The sequence below is a fragment of the Ctenopharyngodon idella genome, chromosome 2 (assembly GCF_019924925.1).
Source record: "Ctenopharyngodon idella isolate HZGC_01 chromosome 2, HZGC01, whole genome shotgun sequence".
In the NCBI taxonomy this organism is placed as follows: Eukaryota; Metazoa; Chordata; class Actinopteri; order Cypriniformes; family Xenocyprididae; genus Ctenopharyngodon; species Ctenopharyngodon idella.
In genome coordinates, this window is record NC_067221.1 from 3,279,181 (window position 1) to 3,292,776 (window position 13,596).

The 13,596-nt window shown below is 36.4% G+C and overlaps 1 protein-coding gene across 1 annotated transcript in view; it reads right to left on the reverse strand.

The window, feature by feature from the left end:
- LOC127522225 (uncharacterized) overlaps window positions 1-13,596 on the reverse strand; it is an 884,749-nt gene that overhangs the window by 418,840 nt on the left and 452,313 nt on the right. The window contains exon 61 of the mRNA XM_051911962.1: window positions 13,346-13,519. Coding sequence (XP_051767922.1) covers window positions 13,346-13,519 — 174 coding nt within the window. The remainder of the gene's footprint in view (window positions 1-13,345; window positions 13,520-13,596) is intronic.

Below are 13,596 nucleotides of genomic sequence, written 5' to 3' on the forward strand. Positions count from 1 at the left end.
TTACGAGGAGAATTTTGGGTTTGGGCTAAATTCCAAGCTCGGAGCCTTTGATCCCCTTGGACAGTACCCCAAATACGCTTATTATATATTTTATTACTCTATTCAATCATTTGTAAGTGTAAACTCATGAAAACCACTGCCACAGGTAATCGGATATTTATTTATTTGTTAAAGATTTAATTTTGGCGCCTCATCATAGATTCAAATCTATAAATCAAAATGTATTGCATTTATAAAGAAAAAGTTCAGCACCTAAGGCTCTATCGCTATTGCCTCAATGGTGTACAGTGTTGGATTAGGATTGTTTGCAATTTGGTCTTAGCGACTAAGGAGTCCTCTTGACTACTCCTAACGTTTCACAGATTTAGGAGCTAGTTTTAGCAGTGAAATGCTTTGTGAAATACTCTTAGAGCAAAAATTTAGGACTTCTAAAATTAGGACTGACACCCCATTATTTTTAAGTTTCTCCTAAATCTGCAATTTAGGAGCTACATTTAGCCTTGAAATGTTTTGTGAATATGGCCCCAGATCTTTAATTTCACCAGCAGATACACACACCATTGAGAAGAGATGAAACTGTTTTAACCCTTGTGCTGTGTTGAAAACCCTGTCACACTCGTATGTTCCCAGTCAAAAATGACCGGCCTGCAAAAAATTGTTTATAAATCTCGTTATGCCACCTTATCACCAAATATTGGATTCAATCTTTTTGTCAGCTTGTTTTCTTACAATTAAGACAGGTTTTATATTTATTTTTGGGGACTGATCAATCGTAGGCCTATTTATCTGAGCTTATGTACCTCAGTTTTTGAGTGAAAAAAGCGTAATTTGTGGATAATTTTGTCAATTTTACAAAAAAATTTGCACTGTTTATCACACTAGTGTGCTTTAATGTTTAAACAGGAAATTTGTTTTGAAAGGGTTTTATTTTGTTTTTATTACAAAATGGCACAAAGTAACACTTGTGGTTATCTCGGTCAAAAATCACAGGGGTCAGCATGGGCTGGTCTGTGTCTATGCAGCTCCATACGCAACAAACTGATGCACTGTATATTCTGACACCTTTCTATCAGAACCAGCATTAACTTCTGGAGCAGTTTGAGCTACAGTAGCTCGTCTGTTGGATCGGACCACACGGGTCACACATGACCCTGTTGCTGGTTCACCACTGTTCCTTCCTTGGAGCACTTTTGATAGATACTGACCACTGCAGACTGGGAACACCCCACAAGAGCTGCAGTTTTGGAGATGCTCTGACCCAGTCGTCTAGCCATCACAATTTGGCCCTTATCAAACTCACTCAAATCTTGCAGTGTCTTGTAAATTACCTGGCTCTCATCTCTCCAGTATCCAAAATATTCCCAAACTACAGATGTTGATTTTTTTGGGGTCAAGTTCTTATCCTGGCCTGAATTCACCTTCCCTGTTTCTTTGCTTTCTTCCATGTCGTAACGATAAACCCGGTCTGTTCTGTTCTCATGCTGGATTTAGGCGCGCTGCATTCAGATTGCACACTGCGGGGGCTGGTGGAAAAAAATCATGCTTTCATTGTGGTTTTATTATGATTTCAATTAATGTGCAGACCTAATACTGGCTGCGTTTAACTTCCCCTCGGGGGAATCCCTGCTGCATTCTGAAGTGCATTCAACTTCGTCAAGTGGACAAGGGCAGTTTATTTGGACAGACCCTCGACCCCTCGATTTTGACCGAGGCCACAATATAACGTGATTGTGATGTCACAACAGCATCTCACAGTGCTTACACATGCGAAAGGGAACTAAAGAGAAAGAGTGTTAAAAAATTTTACTTAAGTATTGCTACTTAAAATAATTTACTTGAGTACATGTAGAAGTACTAAAACATAATGACTCAAGTAAGAGTAAATAAGAGTTAGAAGAGAGTTAAAATAAAATAAAATAAATAAAATAAACTAAATAAAACTATTCAAGTTACTATGTTGCAAAGTATTTTAGTATTATTATTTATTTTATTTTTACCCAAACTGAGGTGATGTTAGCAATATGGAGAGCTAAACACTCTAATGTAATTTCATTTATACTGGAAGCCGGATCAACTGAGCTCACAATGCTTTCGCAGCCCAGCATGATTTCTTCTCCAACAATCCTAAAGATCGCTCATATGATTTTATGTTTAACATCTACAACTTCACCTTTATTTAAGAAGGAGAATCTCTCTGCATCTGCTCATGTAGCTTCAATAATACAACAGACAAGTGAACTTTTCAAACAAAAACAATTGATCTTAACTTTGAAAGACACACAAATGCTGTTAACTGGTAAAAATGTACAATATATACAATAAACTGGTAAATTGTTTAGTTGGTCTGACTAGAAGAGACTCCATCCACAGAACAAAGACAATATACTGTATATCTGTGTATTAACAACAGACACATAGATAACTTAATATAAAATAAAACAGAATAACAAAAATAAGCAAATATATTCTGTGCATAAAATGTAATAGAGATAATGTAAATGTTTGAAGTAACATGTAGACTTTATATCTTTTCATACATTTATGTGCTATACTTGACAATCACGTTTATGATTATAAACATTTTAATCATTTTGGATGAGTTTAATCCAAACATTATTATATTTGTAGGCCTGATACTGAAGAGCCTGAAGATTTCTGCTGACAGACTCATCTGAGCTTCTTCCTCCTGTTCACCTTTAAATAAAACTAAACCATCATTTGTCTGAATACTAAAGCAACATTAATCATTCAATATCACATGTTTCTAACACACATGCTGCTTTATTTCATTGTAAAGTCTGAGTCTCTTCCATCTGTATGAAACACATTTACACATTAATCACACATTTATTTCTCCTCATAGACACAGTAGTGAGACTCTTCTGTGGATCACCTGATGATTACTGCTCCTCTCATGATGATTTCAGAGATTTAAACAATGATTTAAAAAATCTACTAGAGGTGTTTGACGATTGATCTTCATCTACTCTGTAAGGTGAAACAGAAGAGAAAACAATCAGTGTTCAAAGTGCAAATTAGTGACTATATTTCAATCACTGCTTTCTGATTAAAAAGAAGATACATTAAATTCCTGTAAACAGATTAATTACTGACTTTACATGATCTTGCAGAGATATTTGTGTTTTAAATATAATACATTTAAACCATGAATCATGTTGATCTGTTTGTGTGTTTGTGTTGGTGTGACTCCTATTGAGTGACTGTAAAGAAGAAACTAATGAGTGTACGGCGTATGAATAAACCACAGGGAGCAAATACAAATTATATTCTGAATTAAAACACAATCCTTTGGTTAAAGCCGTTTGTCCTCTAGTTTAGACATGTTTGTAGGGCTCTTAGTAAATAACTGAAAGTAAAGTGAGTGTAAAGTAGTGTGACGTGTTGCTTGTCAAAGTAAAAACACTAGAGACAGAGACATTTCTCATGTGAGGCTGGACGGCTGTGAGCTGAAGCTGAACGCACTGATTTTAGCAGGAGTGCAGCGTTTTCCTACAATCTGAACAAGTCTATTTTCAAACTGAAATGATTCACTACTGACACAGTTAATAAAGCAGGTGTTGTTGAATAAAGCTGTGACAGTGTGCTTTTGTTCTCTTTCCTCCTTTGTGTTGAACATTTTAATAACTTCACATTTTGTTCTCACACAAACACTTTGTTGCAATAAAGCTTAATGATAATTTCCTTTCATGAAAATCTGAAAGGTTTGTTCACATATCAGAGGTAAATGAAGATCTCTTTAATATCACAGTGATGTTTCCTCACCTCAGGACACAGTTTGAGTCTCGTAGCACGTCTCTGAGCCGCTGCTTTGAGTCTCCAATCTTATTGTTACTCAGATCAAGATCTTTTAAAAACTGCAGTGCTTTTGAGTTAGTCAAAGACTGAGTTAAAGAAGAAACATCTGTAATGCCACAGTCCCGTAGACTAGAAAGACACAAACAGAGGAAGAGAGATTATCTTACAAACAAATCATTAATGTGAAGAATTTTGCACAAATATAATGTGAACTCAGACTCATTGTGAGATATTGAGTATAAAGTGTTTTAGTTTAAACTGTTAAAGTGATTTTAAGCATTTTGATTCTTGTATGTGAAGAATGTTACTGACCTCAATCTCTCCAGTTTACAGTGTGAATCCTTCAGTACGTCACATAAGTGCTTCACTCCTGTGTTTCCTAGATTATTCCAGCTCAGGTCCAGCTCTCTCAGGTGTGACGGGTTTGATTTAAGAGCTGAAGTCAGGATGACACACTGTTCCTCTGTAATAATGCATCTACTCAGACTGAAGACAGAGAAATAACAATAGTTCACATCTATGATGATCATCTTATTGAAGAGCTTCAGCAGCATTTAGTTTCCAATAGTCTGTTTGAAACCCAGTTACACTAGTTCTGTGTGCTGAAGATACTGTTTCTACTCTTTCATTTTGACTATTTATTTGATCTCTCTGTTCTTTATTCTCTGTTGAAAAGGTAGATAGATAGATAGATAGATAGACAGACAGATAGATAGATAGATAGATAGATAGATAGATAGATAGATTAAATGAGTTTGAATGAGTTTCAATGGATTAGAAATAGTTCACAGAATGTCAGTTTAATTGAGTCTAATGGGCTTCAGTGTGTTTAAATGTGAATTTTGTCAGCTGGAGTTTGAACAGTCGTGGCTCATCTGAACATTCCATCAGTGAAAGTCAATGGGATTTTTCCGAGTTTTAATAGTCATTTTTAGGAAAACCGTAAGTCCGATCAGTTAGAAAAGATAAAGCACACTAAGTCAGAACAGTCTGAAGGTTTGAGCCGAATTTGGTAGTTCTAGCTTTAAAGCTCTAGGAGGAGTTAAAGTCAGAAATGTTAGTCTCAGAAAAATAAGTTTAAACAGCATTTCAGTAAAGCTGGGCACACATTTAACGACTAGCTAAAACATCCTAAGACTGAGCTCAACACACAGCGATTGTTTCCTGCGACTGAAGCAGATTTAAATATTTACACACGGAATCTGAACACCGACTGTAATCGCCGACTGAACGCAACTGGCTCTGACTGGACGCGTTTGAGCGCGATCAGTCATAAGTATCAATTTACATTCATAATCGGCCTTACAATCGTTAAAGTCGCATGAAATCAAAATTGACAACTCTTATTTTTTTATGGAATATTGTAGTATTTATTATCAATAATTTATCCGTGCACTTCATCATTTTTTTGAAATTCATGTGCCCTCGTAATCTTTAATCAAAAACATTAACCTGCTCTCCCCCTCAAAACGACTCATCGTCTCTTCCTGTCACATGCTATAATGGCGGACACACACCGTCAGTCAGTCTCTCTCTCGCTGTTTAGTGCCGTTGATCGTCCTCGTCATCCTCAATAAAGAAGGTTCTTATAGTAATGTGAGGGTGCTCGCAGTGAGTCCGGTGGAGAGAAATTCCCAAACAGGCATTCAGATCTGCCTCCATTTTATTAGCAACGCCCAACTTCCAACGATCCAATCAATTCCCGAAGTAAGAAATCAAGTACCGCCCTCTCATTTCAGATGCCGTTTCACTCAGATAGACGTCACAGTAGAGAAGAAAAGACAATCGCAACTTCCGCTTCATGCCGACTTTAAGTGTGTCCCCGACTTAAGTTGGCTTTTCCAAGCCCAAGCTTTACTCACCCTCAAGCCATCCTAGGTGTATATGACTTTCTTCCTTCTGATGAACATAATCAAAGAAATATTAATAAATATCCTGACACATCCAAGCTTTATAATGGCAGTGAACGGGATCAATGAGTATAAGCTGAAGATCCACATCCATCCATAATATAAACGTACTCCACACGGCTTACAGCTCGTTCAAAACAACCCGCAAATGCATTGCATAAAAGCCCGACCAACCAGGTTGGATGGATGTGGATGGAGACACTTTCTTCAGCTCATACTCATTGATCCCGTTCACTGCCATTTTAAAGCTCAGATGCGTCAGGATATTTATTAATATTTCTTTGATTATGTTCATCAGAAAGAAGAAAGTCATATTCACCTAGGATGGCTTGAGGGTGAGTAAAGCTTGGGATAATTTTCATTTGAAAGTGAACTAATCCTTTAACTAAAACCATTTCTGAATCTTTCTTCAGATGGAGATGCAGCGCTACAAATGATGTGACTTGTGCCCTGTTGACTTAAAATAAATTAAACAGTAAATACAGTATAATGATACTAACTCTAGTTTCTCCAGCTTGAATTGTGGGTTCATCAGTAGATCACTGAGGTTTTTCACTCCAGAGTCTCCAAGTTTATTCCCGCTCAGGTCCAGCTCTCTCAGGTGTGACGGGTTTGATTTCAGAGCTGAAGTCAGGATGACACACTGTTTCTCTGTAATACTGCATCTAATCAGACCGAAGACAGAAAGAGAAAATGACTCAAATCCATGTTCAGTTCATGTGTGAGTTAAATGAATCATGAATAAATGTCATACAGTCACTAATAAACCAGCAAAAACATGGAAACTTAATGATATAAACAAACAAACCAAGAGAGGAGCATTTGAGGATACTAGTTACAATCCAAGTCTGGATCCGTCCTCACTCCCAAAAATAAGTGAATTTATCACTGTAGATTAATATAAAATTGTGTTTTATCTCTCCTACATGTTACATGGTATTCTGGGTGGTTGCTAGAGTGTTGCTATGTGGTTGTTAGGGTATTCTGGGGGTTTGCTATGAGATAGATAGATAGATAGATAGATAGATAGATAGATAGATAGATAGATAGATAGATAGATAGATAGATTAAATGAGTTCATGAGTTTGAATGAGTTTCAATGGATTAGAAATAGTTCACAGAATGTCAGTTTAATTGAGTCTAATGGGCTTCAGTGTGTTTAAATGTGAATTTTGTCAGTTGGAGTTTGAACAGTCGTGGCTCATCTGAACATTCCATCAGTGAAAGTCAATGGGATTTTTCCGAGATTTAATAGTCATTTTTAGGAAAACCGTAAGTCCGATCAGTTAGAAAAGATAAAGCACACTAAGTCAGAACAGTCTGAAGGTTTGAGCTGAATTTGGTAGTTTGAGCTTTAAAGCTCTAGGAGGAGTTAAAGTCAGAAATGTTAGTCTCAGAAAAATAAGTTTAAACAGCATTTCAGTAAAGCTGGGCACACATTTAACGACTAGCTAAAACATCCTAAGACTGAGCTCAACACACAGCGATTGTTTCCTGCGACTGAAGCAGATTTAAATACTTACACACGGAATCTGAACACCGACTGTAATCGCCGACTGAACGCAACTGGCTCTGACTGGACGCGTTTGAGCGCGATCAGTCATAAGTATTAACTTACATTCATAATTGGCCGTACAATCGTTAAAGTCGCATGAAATCAAAATTGACAACTCTTATTTTTTTATGGAATATTGTAGTATTTATTATCAATAATTTATCTGTGCACTTCATTATTTTTTTTAAATTCATGTGCCCTCGTAATCTTTAATCAAAAACATTAACCTGCTCTCCCCCTCAAAACGACTCATCGTCTCTTCCTGTCACATGCTATAATGGCGGACACACACCGTCAGTCAGTCTCTCTCTCGCTGTTTAGTGCCGTTGATCGTCCTCGTCATCCTCAATAAATAAGGTTCTTACAGTAATGTGAGGGTGCTCGCAGTGAGTCCGGTGGAGAGAAATTCCCAAACGGGCATTCAGATCTGCCTCCATTTTATTAGCAACGCCCAACTTCCAATGATCCAATCAATTCCCGAAGTAAGAAATCAAGTACCGCCCTCTCATTTCAGATGCCGTTTCACTCAGATAGACGTCACAGTAGAGAAGAAAAGACAATCGCAACTTCCACTTCATGCCGACTTTAAGTGTGTCCCCGGCTTAAGTTGGCTTTTCCAAGCCCAAGCTTTACTCACCCTCAAGCCATCCTAGGTGAATATGACTTTCTTCTTTCTGATGAACATAATCAAAGAAATATTAATAAATATCCTGACACATCCAAGCTTTATAATGGCAGTGAACGGGATCAATGAGTATAAGCTGAAGATCCACATCCATCCATAATAAACGTACTCCACACGGCTTACAGCTCGTTCAAAACAACCCGCAAATGCATTGCATAAAAGCCCGACCAACCAGGTTGGATGGATGTGGATGGAGACACTTTCTTCAGCTCATACTCATTGATCCCGTTCACTGCCATTATAAAGCTCAGATGTGTCAGGATATTTATTAATATTTCTTTGATTATGTTCATCAGAAAGAAGAAAGTCATATTCACCTAGGATGGCTTGAGGGTGAGTAAAGCTTGGGCTAATTTTCATTTGAAAGTGAACTAATCCTTTAACTAAAACCATTTCTGAATCTTTCTTCAGATGGAGATGCAGCGCTACAAATGATGTGACTTGTGCCCTGTTGACTTAAAATGAATTAAACAGTAAATACAGTATAATGATACTAACTCTAGTTTCTCCAGCTTGAATTGTGGGTTCATCAGTAGATCACTGAGGTTTTTCACTCCAGAGTCTCCTAGTTTATTACAGCTCAGGTTCAGCTCTCTCAGGTGTGACGGGTTTGATTTCAGAGCTGAAGTCAGGATGACACACTGTTTCTCTGTAATACTGCAAACACTCAGACTGAAGACAGAAAGAGAAAAGACAATGACTCAGATCTATGATGATCAACTAACATGTTTAGCTTCATCCAGCAGACTTTTGCTGACAAATAAACAGGAATAATTAATGTAAGTTTCAACATTTACTAATACAGTTTTAAATAAAAAAGTTTTCTGTTAACATTAGTTAATCCACTGTGAACGAACATGAACAATGAATAATTGTATAAACGAACATTAACAGATTAAGGAATGAAAGTATTTCCTGAAGCAGAAGACAATCAAACAAGTTTTGGAAAAGGTTCATCTGCTTTAGTGCTGCACCGTGAGGCAGTGTCACGTCTGTTCTGGGTTTAGTTTGTTTATGTTTTCATGTCTTTTATTTTGTATAATTCTCACAGTCTTGCTCCTCATGTGATCTTGTCATGTGCTCCCCCTGTTCATGTGTCATGTTCTGATTGGTTCCTTGTTTCATGTGTCACGTTTTCATTGGTTCATTGTGTTCAGGTGTTTCTTGTTTGTTCATTAGTGTCTGTGTGTATATATAGCCCTCATGTTATCAATGTCTTTTGTCTGTCTTTGTTCCCTGTAACTGCTGTTGGTGAGGTTTATGTTCATGTTTCCAAGTGTTTTTTTGTTATTTTAATTTTTGTTAATAAAGTAGTGGTGGCGAGATGAAGCTTCATGAAGATTTGAAGTTTTTACAGACAGATGTGTTGAAAAGTGGTTCATAATAATTAAATTATTAGTTAAATATTTAAAGCTTGATGTCACATTTAAATTGTGTGTTTTTAATTTCCTGTTTAATTGTATTTCTTTACATTGTTGTGGCTGAGAGAAACTGCTCTGACTCAAATACGTGAGGAAATATTTCAGTCATATTACAATTAAAAGTAATGTAATATTTTAAATAAATGAACAATACTCACGTCAGTGTTTTGAGTCGACAGTGTTTATCCTGCAGTAGAGCAGCGATCTGATTCACTCGTGTGTCTCCTAGTTCATGATAACTCAGTTTCAGCTCTCTCAGGAGTAATGGGTTTTTACCCACAACTCTCTTCACATACTGACAGGCTTCATCTGCAGCAGCACTCAAAAACCTGCAGAAGAGTCAATTCAGTTCTCAACTAAATGTCTGTTGCATTTCAAACATGATTGATAAGATAAAAAACTTAAATGATTGTACTAAAGACAAGCTCTAGTTAGTTATTTAGATGTAACACTTTTCTTTGAACATTTAAATACACAAATAAATGAAGAGTTCATTTGCAAAAACAGTTAACTCCATTTTTATTAATTCTCACAAATCATGTTTTTTTATTGTGCATTCCAAGTAATATCAATCAGACTGCAGTTGGGTTGTTTTGATTAAGTAATAATAACTCCAAAAAATACAGGTAAATTAAAAAATTAAAGTTCATTAAAATCATGTTTTTTTTATATTTATTAAAAGTTTGCTTTTTAGCAAAAGCAGATTAAACTCCACATTTCATGTTTCAGAGTTAAACAAAACCAAGTAATTGCATTTAAAACACAAACGCGCACACTAACAGATCGGCACACACACACACACACGCACGCAAACGGACAACCAAGGGTTCGGCATGTAAGACGTGTATGGTGTACAAGGTCTTACAGGAGTTGAAATTATAAATCCTCGATCACTTTTAGTCAGCTTTGACAAAACTTCCCTCAGCTAGCGCGTCTTTCTGAAGTGACTAGAAGCCTTGTCACCTGACCTGAATACTGTGCGCTGATTCGCTAAAACGGACTTATCGGTTTCTGTACACAAACAACAAGGGCGCTTGTCGGTTTCTGCTGTAAAACGTGAACTCGTGATGCCTGACAGTGGACAATACCGGCTTTTCTGACCAAATGGATTTAGGGTACAGAACGTGCTATATGTAGAGAATAACGCACAGCAGTTAGTTCTTTTTTTTTTTTTAAAGTGGCGTTTATCGGTTTTTGCAAATGAACACTTCAAATATATAAATACTTGAAAATGAAGTCTAATAGAGTTATTTAAAAGAACTCGAGCGACACTCAGTCCTAAAGCAAACTCATAAGAACAGAAACGTCCCACAGAGCAGAAGGGCAAAAGCTCACTAGATCATGATTTTCAGTATGAATACAGAGTGTGAAATTAAGGCCTCAAGATCTTTCTGGCTTTTAAGCAGGAGGAGTGAGAAACATCAGCAGAGAAAACTGGCTTGTGAAACTGCATGTTTGTGAACATCTGGAGACTCATAGACCTGCTGTAGAGATACAGTGAATCTGGGCTTGATGGAAAATAATTGTGTTCAGAAAACAATTTGACTTAAAGATTATCTAGGATTTTTAATGAGAAGTGTGCACAAAAACAAAATTGTGCATGTTAATTGTCGAGGTATACCATACTCCAGAATAGCACATATACTGACCCATAATGTCTATTTGACCTGTAGCTTGAACCACAACTAAACTGTGTTGACGGTTATCATCATCATGTCAGAACCTGCAGCATCTGATCTGATCTTGATCATTTTGATGCAACAAATTGTCCAGCTTATTGTATGACTAAAATAATATATTTGTTATGAATATTTAGCCTGCATATTTTGTTCGCTTGCATTTTTTTCTTAATTATGTTTATTATTTCATCCCGTCTCACCTCAGTGTCTTCAGTTGACAGTTTGGATCCTGTAGTAAATCACTGAGCTCCTTCATTCCTGATTGTCCAGGATCATTTCCTGTGAGATCCAGCTCTATCAGGTGTGAAGGGTTTGATCTCAGAGCTGAAGCCAGAGCTTTATAACCTTCTTCTGTTACACTGCAGTTAGAGAGTCTAGAACAGGAATGAAAACATTCAGCTGATTAATCAGTTAAACCTGAACAACAGAAATCCTCAAAGTGAATTTTATTTTGTTTTTTGTACAAATGTACTGAAAGTTAGTTGGAAAAAAACTGACAGCTGAATATGGAGGCAAACAAAAGACACAGAGAACTTTACAGTTTTTCTCAGTCACTTTGGCACATTTCTCAGATCAGAACTGAAATTTTCAAAACTACTTGTTCAACCTCCACATCATCTAGTCACTTGTACATCATAAAAGCAGTTTCTCATTCTTTTGAACAAATTGCAAATGCTTTGGTACATTCATGCAACTGATTATGTACAATTGTCTGCTATTTCCTACATTATCAATTGCTAATGTCATGTTGCTCAAAATGTATTATATGGTTCTCTGTTGAATAGTCTTACCCCTCAAAACATCTAGTCATTAGTTCATCGCACAAGTCATTAAATGCAAAATGGTTGACCTAGTTATCACAAGTATACTATTAGACTTTTGTAAATGTGTCCTGAATTGATGAATTTTGCAGGTGAATCCTGAATTTCACTAATGTATTCAGGGGAATGTAAAGCATTAGATCAACCAATGACCCAACCAGTTCTCTAAAGCAGCTAAAAGATGCATGTCATGAATCTTCAATTGGAAAGCATATATAGACAGAGCACAACACAAGAGTTACAATTTCTGATAATGGAAGAACATCATGGAAACAAACAAGATCAACAGCTGGAAAGAAGAAGAGGAGTAAGGATGTGTGGTAGAAGGGTAGAGAGGCAAAACAGAGGAAGAGGTAGATAAGGCAAAGGGCGTAGGCACATTTCTAGTGAAATAAGGACCACTATTGTAAACAATGTTCTCAATCATGACCTTATACAATGGCTTATGAAGGTCTAAAGGTGCAGCTGAACGTTTGGAGAAAAACCTTTTCCTCAATCATTCAAGCATTTCATAGACATATCAGGTATGTATTTCAGCAATGTGCACTGCACACTAATGTGGTATGCATGCTATAATCTTAATATTACAGTAGCATTTTTACACTTACAGTAGCATTTTACACTTGCTTTACACGTACAGTATAGTAGGCTAAATGAACTTTATACAGATACATACTATACACATGAACACATATATACAGTGTATGTATATAGTCTTGTCTTTTTTATCACAAGGACATTTTACAGTGATTTGTTGACAGACCAACAGTAAATACAAAACTGAATCCTGTCCAGTCTTTTGCAATCAATCTCCCATATACAGTAATGTGTCCATTTGTACTGTTAAAATTGATATATGCCATACAGACAAAGTGCAGTCTTGTGCAGTTTCAATCACTGTCATAAAAACTATAGCCATAGTTTACATCTGAAATATTCATCACTGTTATATTGACAACATGGCTAAGCATTTTGACTATCTTGTTCGAGAACAATGACACAAGGACTTGTCATTCTGACAGCACTGATATGTTCATTGACATAAATACTTGCTTTTGAAAGATGAACTTAAGGATTTTGAGCAAGTTACAGGCTTTTGCAGGTAATCCAATTTGTTGTGCTGTTTGTACAAATTGTTTCTAGAAATGAACATACTGTTTTGCAAATTGTAAGGATGATTCGAGAAATGTGCCAAAGCAACTGAGAAAAACTAATATATTAGACATCAACATCCCTTTCAGTGTTTCAATTATCTAAAACTGTACAGCTGTGAAAGTCTTTGATCTGAATGATTCACAACATGAGAAAAATGAGAAAATTAAAGTTTGGGAATGACCTAATTAAAGTCCAGACTTCAACTCAGACTCATTGTGAGATATTGAGTATAAAGTGTTTTAGTTTAAACTGTTAAAGTGATTTTAAGCATTTTGATTCTTGTATGTGAAGAATGTTACTGACCTCAATCTCTCCAGTTTACAGTGTGAATCCTTCAGTACGTCACATAAGTGCTTCACTCCTGTGTTTCCTAGTTTATTCCAGTTCAGGTTCAGCTCTCTCAGGTGTGACGGGTTTGATTTCAGAGCTGAAGTAAGGATGACACACTGTTTCTCTGTAATACTGCATCTATACAGACTAAAGACAGAGAAATAACAATAGTTCACATCTATGATGATCATCTTATTGAAGAGCTTCAGCAGCATTTAGTTTCC